The sequence below is a fragment of the Megalobrama amblycephala genome, linkage group LG11 (assembly GCF_018812025.1).
Source record: "Megalobrama amblycephala isolate DHTTF-2021 linkage group LG11, ASM1881202v1, whole genome shotgun sequence".
Classification (NCBI taxonomy): domain Eukaryota; kingdom Metazoa; phylum Chordata; class Actinopteri; order Cypriniformes; family Xenocyprididae; genus Megalobrama; species Megalobrama amblycephala.
Genome location: NC_063054.1, coordinates 164,036 through 188,104, shown reverse-complemented (window position 1 = coordinate 188,104; position 24,069 = coordinate 164,036). Strand labels below are relative to the sequence as shown.

The 24,069-nt window shown below is 37.9% G+C and overlaps 1 protein-coding gene across 18 annotated transcripts in view; it reads left to right on the top strand.

The window, feature by feature from the left end:
• The window catches only part of ptprk (protein tyrosine phosphatase receptor type K), a 188,701-nt gene that overhangs the window by 162,014 nt on the left and 2,618 nt on the right, over positions 1–24,069 (top strand). For 3 of the 18 annotated variants that reach the window (XM_048208172.1, XM_048208173.1, XM_048208167.1), the window contains 17 exons: positions 2,689–2,700; positions 2,877–3,061; positions 7,334–7,421; positions 8,363–8,502; positions 8,646–8,663; positions 9,077–9,113; positions 10,238–10,335; positions 11,631–11,747; positions 13,208–13,362; positions 14,643–14,778; positions 15,980–16,129; positions 16,590–16,763; positions 19,377–19,394; positions 19,743–19,874; positions 20,446–20,571; positions 20,690–20,853; positions 21,888–22,023. In XM_048208172.1, the coding sequence (XP_048064129.1) occupies positions 2,689–2,700; positions 2,877–3,061; positions 7,334–7,421; positions 8,363–8,502; positions 8,646–8,663; positions 9,077–9,113; positions 10,238–10,335; positions 11,631–11,747; positions 13,208–13,362; positions 14,643–14,778; positions 15,980–16,129; positions 16,590–16,763; positions 19,377–19,394; positions 19,743–19,874; positions 20,446–20,571; positions 20,690–20,853; positions 21,888–22,023 (1,886 nt within the window). The remainder of the gene's footprint in view (positions 1–2,688; positions 2,701–2,876; positions 3,062–7,333; positions 7,422–8,362; positions 8,503–8,645; positions 8,664–9,076; positions 9,114–10,237; positions 10,336–11,630; positions 11,748–13,207; positions 13,363–14,642; positions 14,779–15,979; positions 16,130–16,589; positions 16,764–19,376; positions 19,395–19,742; positions 19,875–20,445; positions 20,572–20,689; positions 20,854–21,887; positions 22,024–24,069) is intronic. The other 15 variants (XM_048208185.1, XM_048208181.1, XM_048208182.1 and 12 more) reach the window with 10 other exon arrangements.

Genomic DNA, 24,069 nt, shown 5'->3' with positions numbered 1-24,069 from the left:
TCAAAGACAACATGAAATCAAACATGTCGCTTGGTCTTAATGTGCACAATTATTTACAATAAATTAGTGCACACTAAGATTTTTTTAACCCTTTTCACCTCTCAAATGACCTTTTTTGTGCCGGCATGACCAATGAGGTGTGAGTGGGGACATTAATATTAACCAACAATGTCATTGGCCAATCAAATCACAGTGAACAAAATCAAACCCCGCCCTACATAAACGTAGTTTCATGTTGTCTTTAATTTGTCCATATTTCCATATTATAAGTCATGAGGTAAAGCTTGATCAGAAGAGAACTGAACTGAGCTGAGTACTCCTGCTGCACATAAAGACCTCCATTACCCAGCATGCATCACTCATGTAGCCCCTCACCATGATCCTGTTGTGTTACACAGAACAGGGTTTCTCAATCATTTCCACGGGCAGCGCTGCATCTGCTCAGTCTGTGGACGAACAAATCAAAACAAATGAGTTTGAAACATCCCAAATCTGCAGCGCAGGAATCCTGTAGGAACGGATTGAGAATTTCTGTGTTTGAAGAACCTCAGAATCCCAGAATATTACAAATGTCTCTTGAGAGGAGTGTGTGTGTGTTGCAGTGAAAGCACAGTAAGACAGTGTGTTTCTGCTACTGTACACACACAAACGCTGCCCCTAAAATAAGACTTGAGACTTAAAATAAGCCAGTGCCAATGATTTTTGAAGGTAATCCCAGTTGAGGCAGAGGGGAGGTTTTGTCAGGTTTAGCATTTTTATAGGGACAATTTAGTTTCACGGTGTCAAACCCACATATAGTATCTACTCTATATAAAAGAGTTGCAGGTCTGATGGGTCACAGACAGCAGGGAAAACCAACGTTAAATGCAGGAAATATGATGCAACGTAATCATGAATAGCTGTGATGCATATTTGCCATGTATGTTTGGGGTGTGCATCTCGACAAATGAGCATTGAATTCAAGAGATATTTGGAAATCAAACACTCAAATCTTTCATTGTAATCCCTTGTGAAAACAAGTGCACTTAATTGCATTGTAGTGTACTTCAAATTTATTTTTCAAAAAAAATAACTTTAATGAAATAACTTTAAAGAACTTTTTATATCATTGTTTTAATAATCTTTTTTCATGCTTTAAAGAAGTGCACTTATTTTCATGTGTTGACTAACATACTAAAGCACATGTAAAGTAACTCTAAATGTGTTTTTTGATGTTATGTTTCAAGTTAAAATATTTAAAAATATATATTTAAGTTTTAGTTTAATATGTTTGTCAGTGCATTCAGCATATTTAAAATAAATCACTCTTAATTTCTGCTAATTGCATTTAATATTCATTTAAACTACAATACAGTTTCATTTAATTGTAAATAACATGAAATTAAGTGTCTGAAAACAGTTCAAATATTCTATTTATATTTAATAAAAAATATATAACTTTAATGAAATAACTTTAAAGAACTTTTTATATCATTGTTTTAATAATCTTTTGTCATGCTTTAAAGAAGTGCACTTATTTTCATGTGTTGACTAACATACTAAAGCACATGTAAAGTAACTGTAAATGTGTTTTTTGATGTTATGTTTAAAGTTAAAAAATTTTAAAATATATATTTAAGTTTTAGTTTACTATGTTTGTCAGTGCATTCAGCATATTTAAAATAAATCACTCTTAATTTCTGCTAATTGCATTTAATATTAATTTAAACTCATTTAATTGTAAATACATGAAATTAAGTGTCTGAAAACAGTTCAAATATTCTATTAAAGTATAGCATTTCCATAATAAGTAAGTACTCTTTTTAAAAGTATGCTAAAGTGTACTTCTTTTTCACAAGGGATAGTAATACATTTCCATGAATAGATTTACATAAATTACACATTCTAAACACTACTAGATGTTCAATGTAAAATCTGCAAGCAGATTCAGCTGAAAAACACTACTTTTTTTGTATATTTTACCAAAGCATCATCAAACACACACACACACACACACACACACACACACACACACACACACACACACACACACACCACATGACATTATGAGTGTTCTCGGAGCTCGTAGGATGAGGCTGAAACTAAACTGACAGCTTACACGTAAACCTGATATAACTCCGGTCATCCGGGTTAACAGTGTCAGATGCAAACAGGACAGAACAAGCAGGAAAGACTTTTCTACAGTGGTGATGATGATGATGATGATGGTGGCAGGGTATTAAAACATCCCCTTAGGCCACGGCTCTGAAGTGTGAAGGACAACACTTCATCCAAACAAGCTGCGTCTTTCTGACACCTGTGATGAAGAGAAGTTACAGTCCTCAGCCGTGACCGAATAATGTCTGATTATCGAAGGCTTTAGACTGCAGCTGTAGTAATGTGCACTCGATTGCTCTCCAGAATCGACAGGGGTTGCTTTATAAATCATTTCCTGTGGTTGTGATTCCTGTGAGCATATTCAGTTATCTTTTGTGGTATAGCACACATGGATACAGGCAAAGACTGTAGCCGAAGCGAAATTTGGAAGATAACCTCAGTGGCTTTGTTTGTGCTCCCCTCGTCTTAGTGTCCTGTAGCTGTGTCCTGTAAATGTTTAGTCCATATCACCCCATCAGCTGTACTACAGAGCCCGTGTGTTTGAGCTGACGCTGAACTAAACAACTCTTTTCTCTCCCGCTGCCCCATAAGTGCCTATCACTGGTAAGTGTGTGTGAAGAAACGCCTCTGTCCTGTTCAGAGTGCTCAACTCTGGGATTATATATGCATTTGTGAGGTTTTGCGTGTATGTGTCGAGTCCTTTGAGCTTAGCATGTACAAAGGTTTGTTGGAAGTCCCCAGTGCGCATTCGAATAAAACTTTCCCCACTGCTTCCCCAGACGAGAACCACACGGCGGCGGCCGAGAACAGCAGACTGCTGGACATCCCGCGCTACCACTGCGAGGGCACGGAGTCGCCCTATCAGACCGGACAGCTGCACCCCGCCATACGGGTGGCCGACCTGCTGCAGCACATCAATCTGATGAAGACCTCCGACAGCTACGGCTTCAAGGAGGAGTATGAGGTTAGACTGCGACGCGAGACGTCGTAACCAGTCGCGAAGTTCGAAAAAACAGTGCGGCGAAATGTGAGACGGAAAATTAAGCGATCGTAAAGTTGAAGTGTGTCTTATCTGAGTTGATCGGAAAAATAAAGGCCTGGATATACTCAGGTCAGAGTTCAAGTTTGAAAAACATTTGCAGCGAAATACTGTATCCACACTGATGAGAGAGACATTTAGATGAATATGTAAATATGTGCTGCGCGCTGTCCTCTCAATAACATACAGTACAGTCCAAAAGTTTGGGATCGGTAAGATTTTTATTGTTTTTAAAAGAAGTTTCGTCTGCTCACCAAGGCTACATTTATTTAATTAAAAATACAGTAAAAAACAGTAATATTGTGAAATATTATTACAATTTAAAATAACTGTGTACTATTTAAATATATTTGACAAAGTAATTTATTCCTGTGATCAAAGCTGAATTTTCAGCATCGTTACTCCAGTCTTCAGTGTCACATGATCCTTCAGAAATCATTCTAATATGCTGATCTGCTGCTCAAGAAACATTTAATGTGTACAATTGTACAAAATATTTGTGTACAATATTTTTTTTCAGGATTATTTGATGAATAGAAAGTTCAAAAGAACAGTGTTTATCTGAAATCTAATCTTTTGTAACATTATAAATGTCTTTACTGCCACTTTTGATTGATTTAATGCATCCTTGCTGAATAAAAGTATTCATTTCTTTAATTTCTTTTCAAAAAAAATAAAAATAAAAATTCTTACTGACCCCAAACTTTTGAACGGTAGTGTATAATGCTACAGAAGCTTTGTATTTCAGATAAATGCTGTTCTTTTGAACTTTCTATTCATCAAGGAATCCTGAAAAAAAAAGTGCACAACTGTTTTCAACATTGAAAATAATCATAAATGTTTCTTGAGCAGCAGATCAGCATATTAGAATGATTTCTGAAGGATCATGTGACACTGAAGACTGGAGTAACGATGCTGAAAATTCAGCTTTGCATCACAGGAATAAATTACTTTGTCAAATATATTTAAATAGTAAACAGTTATTTTAAATTGTATTCATATTTCACAATATTACTGTTTTTACTGTATTTTTAATTAAATAAATGTAGCCTTGGTGAGCAGACAAAACTTCTTTTAAAAACAATAAAAATCTTACCGATCCCAAACTTTTGGACTGTACTGTAGATGCAGCGGTGAGAAAACAGCAGTTCAGAAAGCATCTGATCATAGTGATGTGTTTAGTCATGTTTATTCATACAATAGATTTCTTTAAAGCAAGTATTACAGTATTGAACATGAATATAAACTATAAAGCATCTCTCCAGTGTGTTCATGTTTTTACTCGCATCTGAACAGAAGAAAGATTTACACCTCAAAGAGGGTGGAGCCTCAGAGCCACACCCACCTATTACATCATCACCACGGACCAATGGTGTTTACCAGCTGGGGTGAACTTTTTTGGCAAGGTGTTTTGAACTCCCAAAACAAACTTTTGGCTTGATTTTAGGGGTTTTCGCACCGCAGGAATCTTTTCACAGTTTCTAGATCTAATGATGGAAGTACACAGGAACTGGGGACGAATTTTAGCATCTTTTGGGGGAACTAAATTAGCTCTTTCTTCAGAGTAGAGTCTAACCCAGCACTACAGGGACTGCCAGTGATGTAAGTGTACGTTAATTGGTTGAATGCATGCTATATGAAACAGCACCCGCCATTTTTAAAAAGCTGTGTAAATACACACACAGTTTACACCACAATAAACATCCAGAAAGCTAATGTTGACAGCATTTACCGGTCGCCTTTGTCTGCGGTATTGTGTTCTTTTCTCAGCCTCGATGAAATGTTGCACTGCAAGATGTTGTAGGAGATTTCTCTCTTTTTGTTGCTCTTTCCATCCCATAACCTTCAAGAAACCCAGGACACAACAAACACACGTGTCCTCCAGTTGTTGATGTTGTTGAATGCCATACTTAAATAACGTCTCTGTCTTACGTCACTTCAGAGTTCCTACTGATCAGAGAATAAACACTAACAAGAAGCGACACTCAATAGAATAGTCAGTTTGGGTAAAAATTCTTTAAAAGGCTTATAAACACTGAATTACAGTTTTTCTCAATTGCTAAAACACCAAAACCCATTGGCTGAACAAAGTTCTCAGTTGCCTGACCTCATTTAGCTAATTGTGCAGTGTGTCGTCAATGTCCCTATAAAAATGCGAAACACAATGTGTCATTCTCTAAACACATTCTGCACTCTAATGCACGTCATCCATACTGGTAAACACAAGTGGCAACAATCAAATACAAATAGAGAAAACATGTCATTGATTGAACACAACCCCTCAAAACTGATGTAACCTGTTTCAAATGATGTGACACAACCAATGTGAGCCACAGTTCAGAGAGCAAACAGGTTGATGAAGGTGGGAAGGCGAAAGTCTGAGAATGCATAGAAGAAACAATGTGAGAGGACGAGGATGAGTGCGTATGTGAGGTGGGTGATGAGGAGGAAGAGGAGGAGGAGGGAAAGAAAGAGGAGGAGGAGGAGGAAGACGAAGAAAAACAAAAAGTTGCAAAGAGCAAAGCAGAGTAGTAATTTCTGATCAATTTTGAGCTACTATGAACATGTTTTCATTCATCAAAAGACAATGATGGAGAAATATTACATTTGTTTTGAGATTAAAAATGTACTTCTATATGTTTTGAACAATGTGCTTTCTGTTTTTTGGTATATTGTTTAATGACTGCTTGATAGTGTATATCATTTTGATCACTTTGTTTATGATTCGAGAGCAGTGCTTGATTTTGAACACAGGTAAAACTGTTTTGAGGCGAAAGTTTCATTTTGCAAGAGGAGTCAGAGGTTTTGTAAATAGTGCTTGAAGACGAGGTTTTGTGTTTAATGGTTTCAGAAAATGGAGATAGAAAATTGTTTTAGCAATTGAGAAAAACTGTAATGCAACATGTGAAATTAAATTAAGGACATGCATTAGAAAATTGGGAATGTTGGACAATAAATATATGAATATAACAGCTTGATTTTGCAGTGTTGTCTAATGTCTGTTAAAGCAAAAGTGTCCAAAAGTGTGAATTATGGGATAACGGACACAGCAATGCGTCATGTATTATAAGATCATTATGTTTGTAGCGTGATCCATTAAAACGTACAATATTTCAATTCAGACCTAGATATTATTACTATTACTCCACTAGGTCTGAAATATATTGTTCGCTGCAAACATGATGATATTAAATTTATCATTAATTTACTATTAATAAATGTGTAAAGTTGCATAAAATGGAAATACTCAATAAAGTAGGCTAACTACGTTACCTCAGATGGATGAATGTTTGGATTCCACAACTGGTAAAATCAAACATATATATTAAGACAATACAACATTTACTGTAGGATCATACAATTTACTGCTGACTTAATTTAAAAACTGTTCTATTGCGCTTCTGATTTGACAGTGAAATTCGCAGATTTTGGGTGCGTAAGATGTGAAGGATTCAATGGTCCAGTTAGTATTTTCACCCCATAATGGCGGCCGGAGTGCCATCTAGTGACTGTTACCCAAAAAGTATCAGAGTGTCGCCTCTTGGGTTCTGAGCTCTTTGTACTGATGGAGCGAATGCAACTAGGAAAACATTTAGTTCTCGGGAAACCGCCCTGGTTAAGTTCCTATAACCACCCGGTGCGAAAGTCCCTAATGTCATCAGTTCATTTTCAGTTTCATTTAAAGTATATCAGGGCCTTAAAGATTGTTCTCACAATGGTTTCCTGAACCGAGTTTTCCATTGTTCGGATAAACAGATATTCCCACCCCAAACTATTTTAACATCCAAAGAAAGACACACTTCACCTTTAACACGAACCTCACCAAGAAGCCGTTGAAAGCGCTCGCTCCTCCACACCATCATACCCACACGTGTTTTGCAGTCATTAGCTTGCTGGTTGCAGGCAAGAGTGTCGGCGGTTTATGAAACCACAATCTGATCAGTTGAGTTTATGTGCCAGATGCAACACAATTTCTTTTCTTCTTTTTTTTTTGTTTTTGTTTCGGCTGCTGAGACCGCCCGATGTTTCTGTAACTGCTCAGTAATCAGATTTACATGTGTTTCCAGCACATAGAGCAAATTCAAACTACTTTGTGGTGCTGGTGTTATCGAACATGATGAAAATATGAGTAAATTAGGATATTGATGTGCTTAAGCCCCTGTTGTCTGTGTTGTAACTCTTTATCTGTGTCTCCAGAGCTTCTTTGAGGGTCAGTCTGCTTCCTGGGATGCAGCAAAGAAAGAGCAAAATCGAACGAAGAATCGATACGGGAACATCATTGCATGTAAGAGTGTAGGACATTCTCACTAAACATCTCCTTGCACTCTTAAAAATAATGTTTTCCTTTATGTCCATAGATAGTAGAAGAACCTTTTGAACTTTTGTTCTAGAAAACCAACATGCACTGGTGCTTTAAGGGTGAACCTATCAAGAAAGATTCAATTCAATTCACATTTATTTGTATAGCACTTTTCACGATACATATCGTTTCAAAGCAGCTTCACAGAGAATGCATGTCAACATTACAATTTAAGGAATGCAGTTGGCTAATAATGTAATAATTTAGGCAATTAATTTACAATCACTGTTAGCAGTTCAACTGAAGGTAGAAGCAATGAGCTCCTGGAAATAATGAATTACATATTAACAATAATTAGGATATATAGAGTCATATTTCACCCCAACATCTGAAGAAAAGACATTATATTGTGCACAGAGAACATAATTTCCCCTCAAATTATCAGAACATCTGGCAGATGCTTTCATCCTAAATGACCTTTATTAAAGTGTAGCTGTGCATTTCATCAGTTTATGCGTTGCGTGGGATCAAACCCATGACCTCGGCATTGGTAGCGTCATGTGCTACTCTTTGAGCTACAGAAACATGCAAATATTTTTTATAGTGCATTTAATTTATGCTAACATGTTTGTATTTTATTACTGTACAATTACAAACAAACAAATTCTCAAAAGGCAAACATCTGGACTCATTATGGTAATGAGAAAATGTGCTAAATCACCATGAAAATAAAGTCACCAAGCAAATCATCTTCTTCCTATTGGTTTGGGGGTGAAATATGACCAGAGTTTTCATGAGGTTCACCCTGCAAGAACTCAGAATGGTTTCTTTATTTGTAAGAAACCTGTTGCGTAGCTCACAATCCATCACTCATACAGTCAGCAGCAGTGTTTTCTGTCCTGAATCTGCTCTGTTTGGCGCTGTAGACGATCATTCTCGAGTGATCCTGCAGCCAATGGAAGACGACCCCTCGTCCGACTACATAAATGCCAACTACATTGATGTAAGTGGCGATGCCGCCTCCTCCTCCATTGGCGAACGTGTGAGAAACGTCTCTCCCTCCCTCGTATGTGAGGTCTTTTATGCATGCCTTTGTCTCAACTATACACAATTTACAGCTTTCTTTTCTTCCTTGTTGGAGGTGCTTGCTGACTCACTGACATTGTTGTGCTCTCTCTCACTCTTGTGCGGTTGATTTGGGGGCGGTAGATTTGGCTGTACAGGGATGTAAGTATCACTGTAGGGCACATTCAGACACCCTCTCTGTCCCCCCCATCCATCTGCATGCGCCGCTCCTCCCTTCCTCCTCACGACACGCGCCGGCTCCATCCTGCTGCTTCTGCTCACGCTCTGTGCTCTTCTGCTTCGCTCGTGGACACCATGCACGTTCACATCCCTGGCCTGTGTTTTAGTTAACACTCATGTTTTGGTGTCGTGTGTTTTCGTGGGAGGGTGGGGGGGGTGTGATGTCGGGTCTCCCTGCAGTGTGTGTTTGATTCTGTGTGCGTCGAGATTGACTAGAAAAACCAAACTATTAAAAACATCCAAATTAATTAACCTCGGATAATATTTGTTTGAATATTTTGCTGCCTCCATCATTAAAAGTTGTGACTAAATCCTTATTTTTGTTTGTCTTGCAGGGATACCAAAGGCCCAGCCATTACATTGCAACTCAAGGTAAATGTCAAAATAATCATGCTTTCTTCAGTGACAAGAACAAAAACTGACAGGTGTTTAAATACAGCAAGAACTGTACTGTGACAAACATCGTTGAAACACATTCTGTTTTATCTTAGAAAGTGCTCTTAAACTCAATCTACTGTAATGTGACAACAGATGAACAAACTGTCTCACCTGATCTGATAGCACTGGGGGGATTTTTAATCTTAAATTTTATTTAATCATAAAATTACTATTGTTTTGCATTAATAAGTGCAGCAACTAATAATATTACATGTTTATTTCTTGGAAATGCACTTTTGACAGTAAAGCACTAGCTATTTGAGATGCAGATTAACAGTAACATGTAAAAACCTCATTTTTATAGGGGGAAAAAATGTAAATATTTTAATTTCTGGTCATTGCATTAAAACTAACAGGATGATATTTGTAGTGTTGAAGTGCTGGAAAAAGTGTGAAGCACTTGAAGAGTGCTTGATTTTCTCTCTCAAAAGGTCGTATGAACCCTGAAATGAATAATGTAAAAACATTCGACTATTTCTGCCACAATACCATGGTTACAGTTAGTGTTACAGCGTTAAATCCATGGTGAATGTTGGTGATTTGTGGATTGAAAAGCACAATGTCTCTCCTGGTTTCCACATCAGCCGGTTTGATCTGATATGGTTTATAACAGAGAATTCTGCACTGAATTTGAATGCTTCTCGCAGCAATGTTATTAATACTGTGGGGGATTCAAACACTTTCTCACTGGATCTCCCAGAGCTGTGTGGTAACGGTGTCATGTGATCGAGATCGTGCCGTGCTGATAAGCTTTCTGTGCTGCACAGCTCTAATGAGTAGCACGGTTTCGATCCGCTTTAGTTTAGTTTCGTTCGATGTTTCTCATATGCAACAGAAATGGCAGCTCTTATCAGCTGTGACCTCTAACTAAATTTATTCAGTAAGAAAAAAAGCAGAATGGTTGCAAAATGCAGTCTGGAGCACTGATTATATCACAGCACATATCGTGCAAGTATATCATAAGGCTTCAAACAGCACAGAATGTTTTTCATGTGTCCAAATGTACATAACTGGATTTTTAACAAAGAAATAAAGTCAGACCTTCGGCTTGCCCACAGGCCCTGTCCACGAGACGGTGTACGACTTCTGGAGGATGATCTGGCAGGAGCAGTCGGCCTGTATCGTGATGGTAACCAACCTAGTGGAGGTGGGCCGGGTATGTCGCTATACTGCCTGCTGAGGGGCCGTGTTGTGTTTCTGTGCTCTGTGATGTGACCTGAAGGCCCCTGCCTGCAAAAACCTTTTGAAGAGTGAGCGAGGACTAGTAATCGAGACCACTAGGTCGTAGTTCATCTGCTCCAAGTGACAAAAATGGGTGAATCTCACAAAGCCTGTCAGTAACAGGTCACATTTCACTCCAAAGTCAAAAGAAAGAAAACACTTTTTTGACACTTCTCAAAGGGTTGAAGCATGTGTATGTATATATTGTGTACATTTTTTGCATGTTGTGGATGCTTTGTTAAATTAAATCATCATGCACAAGTGAGTGCATGTGAAATGATTTCCCAGCAGTCTTTATGTCATAAAGCTCATGGAGCAAATTATCAGAGGACTGAACACAGTACTGAAGCTCGTCACTACTCGCATCTCTAAACAAGATTTAAGCAAGGAAGTCATAGTTTTCAGACTGCCACGGAGGGCAAAACATGCATAGATCTGCATTATTACAGACCTGTCAGTTTTCCATTTCAAAAGAAGAAAATCAAAAACATGTGAACAACATGCAAGTTTTGAGCACTTGTGATCCACATTCAGCACATATTCAGTATTTTATCACTAAAAACACTGCAAAAAAATGCTGTTCTTACTTAGAGTTTTTGTCTTGTTTCCAGTCCAAATATCGAAAAAAAATTTAGATCAAGAAGCATTTTCTTGACAAGTAAAAAAAAATTTTTTTTTTTGGAAAAAAAGTCAAAATTAAGTGAGATTTTCCTTAAAACAAGCAAAATAATCTTAATCTAAACTGAAAACAAGATTATATATCTTATTTTTGGTTTGATATAAGATTATTTTTCTTACCCCACTGGCAGATTATTTTGCTAGTTTTAAGGAAAAACTTAATTTTGACTTATTTTTCCTGAAAAAAAGAAAATAATTTTTACTTGTCAAGAAAATGCTTCTTGATCTAAGACTTTTTTGATATTTGGACCGGAAACAAGACAAAAACTCTAAGAACAGCATTTTTTGCAGTGCACAGCGAGATGTTCTAAAACACTGAAAAACACCTTATATTAAAAGATCAGATTCAGTGTAAACCTTATTGAAGATGCCATCATCACATGAAAACTATGAATAAATGAGACTGCTGTGAATCAAGATGCTTCTGTATGGCTTTGCATCGATCGATATGGTTACTGTATTTGAGACAGTTAGTGCATTTAATGATTGCGTTAGAGTGCATGCATCTTTCTGCTCTGTATTTTACGTTTGATTGGTCTCGTCCTCCTGTAGGTGAAGTGCTATAAGTACTGGCCGGACGATGCTGAAGTTTACGGGGATTTCAAAGTGACGTTTGTGGAGGTCGAGCCGCTTGCAGAATACGTTGTCAGGACTTTCACTCTGGAGAGGGTGAGATTACCATGTTTAAAGTTTTATTGTTTAAACCCTTCATCTAAGATGGCGAGCATTATTGATATTCTGTATCTCTGAAGGAAATATGTTTAATGCTTTCATGTACAGTCCAGTCCAAAAGTTTGGGATCGGTAAGATTTTTAATGTTTTTAAAAGAAGTTTCGTCTGCTCACCAAGGCTACATTTATTTAATTAAAAATACAGTAAAAAAACAGTAATATTGTGAAATATTATTACAATTTAAAATAACTGTTTTCTATTTGAATATATTTCACAAAGTAATTTATTCCTGTGATCAAAGCTGAATTTTCAGCATCATTACTCCAGTCTTCAGTGTCACATGATCCTTCAGAAATCATTCTAATATGCTGATCTGCTTCTCAAGAAACATTTAATGTGTACAATTGTACAAAATATTTGTGTACAATATTTTTTTTCAGGATTATTTGATGAATAGAAAGTTCAAAAGAACAGTGTTTATCTGAAATCTAATCTTTTGTAACATTATAAATGTCTTTACTGCCACTTTTGATTGATTTAATGCATCCTTGCTGAATAAAAGTATTCATTTCTTTAATTTCTTTTCAAAAAAATAAAAATAAAAATTCTTTCTGACCCCAAACTTTTGAACGGTAGTGTATAATGCTACAGAAGCTTTGTATTTCAGATAAATGCTGTTCTTTTGAACTTTCTATTCATCAAGGAATCCTGAAAAAAAAAGTACACAACTGTTTTCAACATTGAAAATAATCATAAATGTTTATTGAGCAGCAGATCAGCATATTAGAATGATTTCTGAAGGATCATGTGACACTGAAGACTGGAGTAACGATGCTGAAAATTCAGCTTTGATCACAGGAATAAATTACTTTGTCAAATATATTTAAATAGTAAACAGTTATTTTAAATTGTAATAATATTTCACAATATTACTGTTTTTTACTGTATTTTTAATTAAATAAATGTAGCCTTGGTGAGCAGACGCAACTTCTTTTAAAAACATTTTAAAAAAAAAATCTTAGTGGTTCCAAACGTTTGGACTGTACTGTACGCCATATACAACAGCCCCACGAAGTATCTGGACACTTTTGAATGCTTTTTTTTGTGCAGCAAAGTAGATGTGTGAAGTCAGTTCACACAGGTGTGGAGAATCACATAAAAGTAGGCATGAAATGTGAACAATTCATTTGTGCATGTTGTCATTTCAATGTTTAATCAGACTCAGACTGTCATAACTGTAAACGACAGTCTTCTTTCTGGTGACGTATACATACAGAGATTCTTACATCTGTTGTTTTAGCAAAAAATGTGCTTGTGCATCCTTCTTTACACTTTCTGCAATATCGCATCATTAGTGTCCAGATGCTTCTTGGGGCCAGTGAAATTGCTGAATGACTTGATATATTTGTATATAGTTTTTTCAGGTGGTCACTGATTTGTTTTCCTTCATTTCACAGAGGGGTTTTAATGAGGTGCGAGAGGTGAAGCAGTTCCATTTCACCGGCTGGCCCGATCACGGAGTGCCGTACCACGCCACAGGACTGCTGTCGTTCATCCGCCGAGTCAAGATGTCCAACCCTCCCACCGCAGGGCCTATCGTCGTCCACTGCAGGTACGCTCACCTTTGAGCTGTAAACGTGGAGGTCACGTGAACATAAAGATCAGTGGGTAAATCGGTGGTGTGTGAGTAGAAGCAAAACCCATAAAACACGGAAAGCCATAGCTTGTGTTAATTTAACAGCTTTCATGTGTAAAAGTGGTGCTGAATTATATGTGGTTCTAGTTTGAAGACAGGAGGCGATTGCAGAATTTGTCATATTTCAACATTTTCTATCCTCTTCTAAACATAGTTGTTCTCGTCTCTCTGTTGGATGTAGAGGAGAATGCATTGTCATTGGTTAATGACATCATTTCCTGTTCGTACCACAGCTCATCTGCATATGCGGAGGGTCTTGTGGTCTGTTCTGTCACACATTGATCTGCCAGCGTCCACATCTGACAGTGTCGGCCAGTCACGGCAGCTCAGACGAGCCTCTGAGTTCTTTGTTTCTGCCAGATGTGATAATTGGGCCAAAAACCATTTTACCGTTTTATATTACCACGTTGCCTGCCATTCGTGCCCCACGAACAGGATGTGGTCTCATGTGCATTGCTGCATGCAACAAAAAACAATCCCATGATGCAGCTTTCTTTTCCTTTCAACTGGTTAGCAGTCTGTGAATTGCTACTATCTTTGTTCTCAAGGCATTCTGTCGACATTCAGTCAAACGGCTGAACGGTTTCAAACGCAGATCATCCAGAGTTAGTGATGGTTTGGTTTTGCATCAGCAGAGGATTGAAGATGGTGACCCAACACACTAGCAGTTGATTAGTTAACAAACACATCTGCATTGTTTTAGCAGCGGTATTTGTCCTTATAACTCCATACAGATATTGTAGAAATGTGAGGATAGCAGCTTGATTTCACACACTCCTCTGCACATGTTTCTGTGCTCTGAAGAGCGTCACAGGTTTCTGTTTACACTGTAAATCACAGACATGTCAGAGTTTTGCTCAACGTGACTTCTGCATGCTTGCAAATCACTTCATTATAACCAACAAAGTGCAAATAAGAGATAATTACTATCAGCAATTAACTAACATATCTATCTTTTAATATTTAATATTATTTTTAATACTTAAATAAATAATAGGTAAACCATTAATCCATTATTCCCCAATAATGTAAATTTTACTGGTATTTTGGTAACATCTACTACAATCTAAATAACCTTCATCAATTATTGCATGAAAAATGTGTAGTGCAAATGGTTGATATTTACAGTACTTTACTCTGCTGATCAATGAGGACATCAGTATGACACGGCTGATGATTGTCTCCTGTTTGGTCAGTGCGGGAGCCGGGCGGACGGGATGTTACATCGTGATTGACATCATGCTGGACATGGCAGAGAGAGAGGGGGTGGTGGACATCTATAACTGCGTCAAAGCGCTGCGCTCCCGACGAATCAACATGGTTCAGACCGAGGTATGTGGCCTTCATTAGGACTCCACTAGTTAGAAAATTTGATATAATTAAATATATGAAATAAAACATATGCTTTGACTTCCTCCAGAAACCTTCCCTGTAAGACAAAAGGTTTGAATTACCGACTCAAAGCAGCCAGTTCATGACTGTGTAGTTTCACTGCCAGAATCTGAACATGCACATTTACTGGCCTGCAGTGCAGCTGCTTCTAGAAGAATGAAACCTCAGTCTTGACCACTAAGGGCCACTGTTGCGTTTCTGCAGTATTTACCAAAAAAAAGCAGTCATCCATGGTGTCAGTAGCTAGTAATCTGCCTTTCTGCCATGATGCATTTCATAGTGTGGGCTGCTGCTCTGACTTAAAACCTTTATGTACAGAATAATGTATTATAAAGGTGTTCATAATGTATGTTATAATGCATCATATCTTTTTATAAATAATTGTAACCAAAGTTAATATGCATTATAATATTTATAGTTTTAATGTATTATAGCTGTGGTTTCAATTATTCATGAGACCATACAATGCATTATAAGGTGCATTACAAGGCATAATTAATGCATTAGAAATAATGTATTGCACATAAAGGCTGTGAGTACAGTGTTCCTGAGGTATCTTTAATTGCTTTAAGGTTTTGGTGGGACTCAGATGTTACTCCATCTTCTACATGTTAATCAAACCAATATGGCTGTCCTAAAATTAAAAACTGAAAGTACAGTAGTGGCCAAAAGTGACAAAAATTATGGAAAATTGACATCTTCACCTTTTATTTAAATATTATTAACGATTTATTTAAAGATTTTCTAGTCATATAGCATAGTTGTGCTTGGAGTCGATTGTTTTATTTGTGATAACGCACAGAAAAATGACAAACTGTGCAACATAATTTTTGGTCATGCTGTTGTACAAATAAATTGTGAACAAGAGAGAACCAATGAAATAAATATTTTTTTGCATAGTAAAATAAAACCTGTAATTTGTCTTTTTTGCCAAATAATTTTGTCAGATAAATATCTTTACCAAGTTTAGCGATTTTTTTTTTCTTCTTAATTTTTAAAAATAAAATACAATATAAAATATTTTCCTCATGTTTTGATGGTTCAGTCAAATCAAATCAAATCTCCCCTCCAGACGTCACTTTTGTCCACTGCTGTACTTGTCTAGATGACACACAATCCCTGGTTTCCCTCCGTCTCTCAGGAGCAGTACATCTTCATCCACGATGCCATCCTGGAGGCGTGTCTGTGTGGCGAGACGGCGATTCCCGTGTGCGAGTTCAAAGCCGCATACTACGACATGATCCGCATCGATTCTCAGAGCAATTCCTCTCACCTCAAAGACGAATTCCAGGTACATAAACATGCTGTTTTTATTATTTATGGCAGTGCTTCTGTACTGGCTTTACTTCAGGACCCTGATTTTACATTCGACATCAAGCGGAAACTGAACACGCTACCAACAATCAGTATTATCTGATCAATATTACTATGAACTGCACAGGCCCAACTGTATGCAGCATTATTTGGTGTTCAGTTTCTAAACACCTCATTTCAATCCGTATATAAAGTCTGGGTCGTATTTTGTTAATCCTGTGCAGTTTGTGATAGCTTTTGAGGTTGAAGCATGTCACTCAACCTTTTGGCATCTCGTTCATTTGACTACAATCTTCCAAAAGACAGATGAATTTGTGCCAAAATCCCATAGACTTTGATTGGACTTTAACAGCTCTGGCTTCCGTGCTCGGCAGAGTCGGCCTGACCTGCTGTTGTCCAGTCTTTTGATGGTCATGTGTCCACTATGTCCTGTCCAGACGCTGAACTCTGTGACCCCTCAGCCTCAGCCCGAAGACTGCAGCATCGCACTCCTTCCTCGAAACCACGACAAGAACCGTTTCATGGACAACCTCCCGCCGGACCGCTGCCTGCCCTTCCTCATCACCATCGACGGAGAGAGCAGTAACTACATCAACGCAGCGCTCATGGATGTAAGTATTGCCTCTGTCTTGTCTTCTAGAGACCTCGCTGTCTCTCTTTTCCTCGTCTCCTTTGTGTTAGACACACGCTCCGTTCCAAAACGCAGCGAGCTGCCGACCGAGGCGACGTTTGAGGCCAGACACAAGGTAGGCAACTGAACTTTGCCACCTTCTGAGATATCTAGTTTAAGTCAACATCGCTTGTATCGGATCAGCCTGATCAGTGAAAAAAATGGTGGAGGGGTGCATGTATATACAGTGGCAAGAAAAAGTATGTGAACCAATTGTAGAATCTGTGAAAATGTGAATAATTTTAATAAAATAAGAGGGATAATATAAAATGCATGTTATTTTTTGTTTAGTACTGTCCTGAGTAAGATATTTTACATAAAAGATGTTTGCATTTAGTTCACAAGACAAAACAATAGCTGAATTTATTAAAATAAGTATGTGAAGCATTGATTCTCAATACTGTGTGTGGTCACCTGATGATCCACGACTGTTTGTGTGTTTTGTGATGGTTGTTCATGAGTCTCTTGTTTGTCCTGAGCAGTTAAACTGAGCTCTGTTCTTCAGAAAAATCCTCCAGATCCTGCAGATTCTGCAGTTTTCCAGCATTTCTGCATATTTGAACCCTTTCCAGCAGTGACTGAATGATTTTGAGATTCATCTTTTCACACTGAGGACAACTGAGGGACTCAAACTCAACTATTAAAAAAGGTTCAAACATTCACTGATGCTCCAGAAGGAAACACGATGCATTAAGAGTCGGGGGGTGGAAACTTTTGAACAGGATGAAGATGTCACAATTTTTCTTAAATTATTTCATTTAGTACTGCCCTTCAGAACCAACAGAAGATACTTTCATGTTTCCCGGCAGAAAAATTAAATACAATTTACCTTGATATTCAAATTGCAAAAGTGTTCACCCCCCGACTCTCAATGCATCGTGTTTCCTTCTGGAGCATCAGTGAATGTTTGAACCTTTTTTAATAGTTGAGTTTGAGTCCCTCAGTTGTCCTCAGTGTGAAAAGATGAATCTCAAAATCATTCAGTCACTGCTGGAAAGGGTTCAAATATGCAGAAGATGCTGGAAAACTGAAGAATCTGCAGGATCTGGAGGATTTTTCTGAAGAACAGAGCTCAGTTTAACTGCTCAGGACAAACAAGAGACTCATGAACAACCATCACAAAACACACAAACAGTCGTGGATCATCAGGTGACCACACACAGTATTGAGAATCAATGCTTCACATACTTATTTTAATAAATTCAGCTATTGTTTTGTCTTGTGGATTATATGTAAACATCTTTTATGTAAATATCTTACTCAGGACAGTACTAAACAAAAAATAACATGCATTTTATATGATCTCTCTTATTTTATTAAAACATTTTCACAGATTCTGCAAGTGATTCACATACTTTTTCTTGCCACTGTACATGCATTACTTTAAGAACTTAAAAACGCATTGATGACAGTCCAGCGTAATTAAATTGAATTATTTACTCCAGTATTCATGCTGTGGATTCTTAATGCTAATTAAAGCACTGCGCTGTTGGATTATCATTGAACTCTATCGAGCGTGTCGTTGCGGATCAGTCGTTTGTGAGTTTTGGATCGCAGCTGTAGACAGCGTAATCCCTCACTGGATTTTGGAACGGAGCTACAGAAGGCTAGAGACAAATCCAGGTGGCGAGTCCTTGGAGTGGGACAGATGTTAGCGTGAGCCACTTTAAACCCATTCCAGTTGCTCTATTATACGATTATCTGTCTTGAATTAATAAAGCTTCCAATTAGCTTCTTTTTTGTATCATAATTAATGAATTCTTCTTGATGGCTGTATGTGGTCCTAAATTGAAATTTCCTTCATTTGGGTTTTTAAAATACATAAAGTCCAAACTATTTTGGTAACCTTATTGGAAAGGGCGAGGTAAGTGTCACTGTGGACCTCTTGCTTTAATCTTGTCATTTATTAAAGGAGAAGTTGACTCAGATTCTGTCATCATTTCTCACCCTCGTGACATTTCAAACCTGGATGTTTTCTGTCTTTCTGTGGAACACAAGTGGAGATGTTTAGCACAGTGTTTACTCCATAAAACAAAAGTAGTCCACACCACACTTTCCACCTCAAGCAAACATGTTTGATTTGAACTTGAGCACAAATGAGACTCGAGATACTGCTGATCGTGTGTTTTGAGAGTCGCTGCATGAATTCATTAAATGCTGCCTACAGATTCTTCAGAATCTCTGTTTGTCTTCCACAGAAGAACGAAAGTCAGGTCTGGAATGACATGAGGGCGAGTTTCTAATCTGAGAATGCATTTGTTCAGTATTTAGACTGTGTGCTCATCTCCTAGAGGTTCATGGGTCACGGCTGTTTGCATAAATAATCGTGTCCGTCTAACGTAGGGCACTCTTTCAGTGTGCACGATGTTCCGTATATCCGAGAGCGACATGTTCATTCTGTGACGTCTTCACAGCCGATGACCTTTGACCCTGGGAGATGGTGGTCTAACACCCAGAATCGGCTAGTTTGAACTCAAAAAGTTGTGATTTTAGAGGGTAATTTTAAATCGCTTCCTCGTACGCTTCACAAACTCTTGGACTTTTTTTAACCAAGCCGTCAGAAGAATACCAGGTAATTTCTGATTCAGCTCTGCCTCTGTTAGACTGGATTTGTTTCGTGGCTTCAGTGGTATGTCAGCACTTTCCATTCAACCTCTCTATATTGGGTTTGCTACAGCATGCAAGAAAAATGAATGCATTTAATCACTTTCAGAGATGTACATTTATCACACTGATGACAAAGACACACACACACACACACACATTCTCTCATGTCCGAACGCTCACTGTGGTCCTTGCATGATCATACACATTCACACGTCGGCCATCCTGAAAACACTTCCATCTTTGTCTTGGTTGTGTGTGTAAGTGTCACACAGCGAGTGTTGGCAGGAAGTACATTGTGTTCTGTGTCACGCAGAGCTACAGACAGCCGGCCGCGTTCATCGTGACCCAGCATCCCCTGCCCAACACCGTCAAGGACTTCTGGAGGCTGGTGTATGATTATGGATGCACCTCCATCGTCATGCTGAACGAGATCGATCTGGCTCAGGTGAGATTCAAGCTGAAGTGCATCATATTTTGGATGTTGCAATGTTAAAGAGGGCGTATTATGGTTTTTATTTTGGTTTTTTACATCATTTCATCTCTTTTGTGTGTAATGTTGCTGTTTGAGCATGAAAAAGCTCTGCAAAGTTCCAGTTCTTCTCTATATCAGTGTCAGTGTTTCTGAAACGCCTCCATCTTCACATTTAAATAATTCATGCGCAGAATAAAGGGGCGGGGCCTGGTCGAGTTAGTTAGTAGTGCGTTGAAACTGGCGGTTATGGTAAGGGGCGGGACATTTCCCAAACACCAATCACAACACACTGCTCCAGCCGACCAATCAGAGCACATTGTGCTCTTCAGAAGGCGGGGCTTCATAGAGACAGGAACTAAACAGAGCGTTACTGACAGACTGGGAAGAGAGGAGCTGCAACAATGGAGAATATGAGGAAAATAATCAACATTCATTCTAGTAGAGCACAAAAACTACATCAAGACTTTGAGAAAGGGCATAACAGGTTACTGTAGTGGACAGAGACTACTGTGTGTGTTTGCTGAGAGTTAATGTGTGTGTACAGGGATGTCCTCAGTACTGGCCGGAGGAGGGAATGCTGAGATACGGCCCTGTACAGGTGGACTGTATATCCTGCTCCATGGACTGTGACGTCATCAGTCGTCTTTTCAGGATATGCAACCTGACCAGAGTGAGTTTCCCACACATCTCTGAAACTTAACTTAAGGAACGAAGCGCAGAGCCGTACATCTGTCTTAGTCGCAAGTGCATCATTATATTGACGTGTGTGTGTGTGTGTGTGTCCTAAGCCTCAGGAAGGTTACCTGATGGTCCGTCAGTTCCAGTACCTGGGATGGGCGGGGCATAGGGAAGTCCCCGCCTCCAAGCGCTCGTTCCTCAAACTGATCCTCCAGGTGGACAAATGGCAGGAGGAGTGTGAGGAGGGCGACGGACGGACGATCATACACTGCCTGTGAGTACAGATGTGCAGTGACCGTCTGTCAGTCATCAGATCCTCGAAACGCTTCGACACAGTTAAGCTAATATCTAGTTCCTCTGAAATGATCAGTACCTGCAGACAGAAAGTTAGACCGCAAGTCATAATTTCCACTAATATCTCGTCAGTATTTCCTGTCAGTCTGTGAATGAACTGTCTCTCTCACGCTGATATCAGATTTACCCACAATAAACATCACATGAAGAGCACACCATGACACGTTTATTTCTGAAGCACTTTCACTGTTTCAAAGAAGCTTGACAGAAGAAAAATGTTAATAATAACGACTTAAATTCTTTAGCGTACATTTTAAAAGAGCACTTAACATATAAATAAAATATATAATATGTGTGAGTAAATGTTAAATGTTTCTGGACACTTGATGTTTTCTTGCATGTTAATTGAAATTAAATGAAAATGTATTATAGTTTTAATTTATATTAAATGCAATTAGCTGAACTTTATTATTGTCAAATGTACTGACAAACACTTTTGTTAACTAAAATATACTTTAATGTCATTTCTTTGGAAACTTTTATATATTTGTAATGGTGCAATTTAGTACATTTATTATATATGAACTTTAAATATAATATCAAATAGCACACTAGAGTTCAAATAATATCAAGTACTTCACATGTGCTAAATAAGTGCACTTCTTTAAAGCAGGACATAAAATTATTTAAAACACAATTAATTTAAATTAAATCTAATTTGGCATTATTACAAGAGTGCACTTTTTAAAAGATCGGTCATGAAAGTGTGTCTCTTTAAGTGGAATTTATTTCATTAATATATTATTATCTGCAAGTACAATTTCTGTCAAGATCTGAAGTACACTACAGGATCACACTCAAGCACACTTCTTGTTCACAAGGAACTGGTTTCTCTTGAGCGTGTTTCTCCGTGAGAACTGACCCTGCGATCACAGCATCATGTGACGATCGTCTGGACAGTGGTGCAGTATGGGGAAAAACAGCCGTTTCTCACTGACATTTGTGTGTCTGCAGGAACGGAGGCGGCCGCAGTGGGATGTTCTGTGCCATCAGTATCGTGTGTGAAATGATCAAGCGGCAGAACGTTGTTGACGTCTTTCATGCTGTGAAGAGTCTGAGGAACAGCAAGCCCAACATGGTGGACAGTCCGGTATGAACGGCAGCTCTCGTCCAGCACACTGACATCCACACTGACCCTGACCCTGACCTCAGTGTCATCAGACAGAGGAAACCGGTGTTCACTTTATTTGAAGGTGTGACACGTGTACTTACTCCAGTAATAACAGTAAACTGTGTGTAATTACACTCTAAAAACAATCCAAGTTGGGTTGAAAATGGACAAACCCAGCAATTGGGTTGTTTTAACCCAGCGGTTGGGTTAAATGTTTGCCCAACCTGCTGTGTAGTTTTATTGAACTCAACTATTGTTTAAAAATTACTGTATTGCTTAATTAAAATTAACCCAAAGTATGTTGGGAAATGAACATTTATTAATGTTCAATGAATAATTATTAAACAATAGACATTTATTAAATTGCTTATTAATACATTTATATTAATAAATTATTAAACTATTAAATTTATATTAATAAAATATTAAAGCTTATTAATAAACATTCACCTTTTGTCTATTATTGTTGCCTCTAATTACATCTGGTTTTTAATTTCCCAACTATTTTGGGTTCATTTTAAGCTAGCCATATAGCAATTTATAAACAATAGTTGGTTTAAATAAAACTACCCAGCAGGTTGGGCAAACATTTAACCCAATCGCTGGGTTTGTCCATTTTCAACCCAACTTGGGTTGTTTTTAACCCAGCATTTTGAGTGTACAAGCAACTAACCCAAACCCTGGACTTAACTCTGGAGTAAGTACATGTCGTTCACTGATAGCTCTCTAGTGTAAGTATTCTAGCATCACCTTTAAATAAAGTGTAACCTTGTTGTATTTTTGTCTTCTGTCCAGTGAGAATATCCCAGCATCCTTTAAACAAGATGAGAAGCTTGAGAAGCATTGTGAAAAATATCTACCGCTGACAAATGATTTTTTCTAGATTTATGCAGACTTGTAACAAAATATTGTGGAAAATGAACTGAATTTAAGGCACATCCTCTGAAAACACAAGTTTGCTCCTCAAGTCAGTTTATTCTGAGATATTTTTACTGGAAACAATAAAAATGACTGATTAGGTAAAAATATTCAGTAACGCTTTAGTTTGGGGTCCAATTCTCACTATGAACTAGCAGGGCTGGGGAGTAACGAAATACATATAACGACGTTACGTTACCTAACGTTAGTCCACTGGTCATAAATCCAAAGGTTTTTTAGTTTTATTTTAGTCTATCTTTATTCTGGGCTTGCAAACAAACTGCTTTGTAATAATTTCCCAAAATTTCAGGAAATATTTACTAAGTCTATCAACAGGACGTTAACACAGGCACACGCTGAACACGGACACAAAAAGGAGAACAGATGCGCCACATTGAAAATACTGCCCCATGCACAAGCTCACTGTTCGCGAAATATAGGAAGAACAATATAAATATTAAATTGGGGTTGATATGAATGTATCTCTGAAGGGAACGGTCTTCAAACAAGTTTTGATGGCTTTTCCTCTTATCTCCAGCGCAGCGCTGCTGTGTGTATATAGTGGTAACCATGGAAATGCTATATCACTGCTCTTCCATAAGCGCCACCTACTGTCAGAGAGTGAATTTACATTTCGTTCAGTCCGTCTGCTGATTGTGTTTTGTGCAGGTGTCTTATGTAGCATAATTTCACAAAGCTAAAGTCAGACCAGGCTGTTTTTTCTGTTAATCCTGAAATTATACAATATTTTAAATGAAAAACAACTGATCATGCTCACGTTCATAACATCTTTGTTGGGATTGTGATAAAAATCCAGTGTTTGCTTGTAATATTGGCCAGTTTGCTTCGGCTTTACTTTTTGGCCATGAAAAATCAAAATAGGTGCATCACTAATAATAATTTAAAAAAATAAATAAAGCATTATTTAAAAAATCAAAAAAAAATTCCCGCTGTTTGTTGTTTATATGGTTAATATTAATGCAGCTATCAGTGCACTAAGGTTAAATATTAGTATAAACATATTTATATCAGGGATAGTTCACACAAAATGATCATATTTTTTCCCAAACCTGTAAAATGTGGTGGAGGAGAGATGCAAAAACTGTT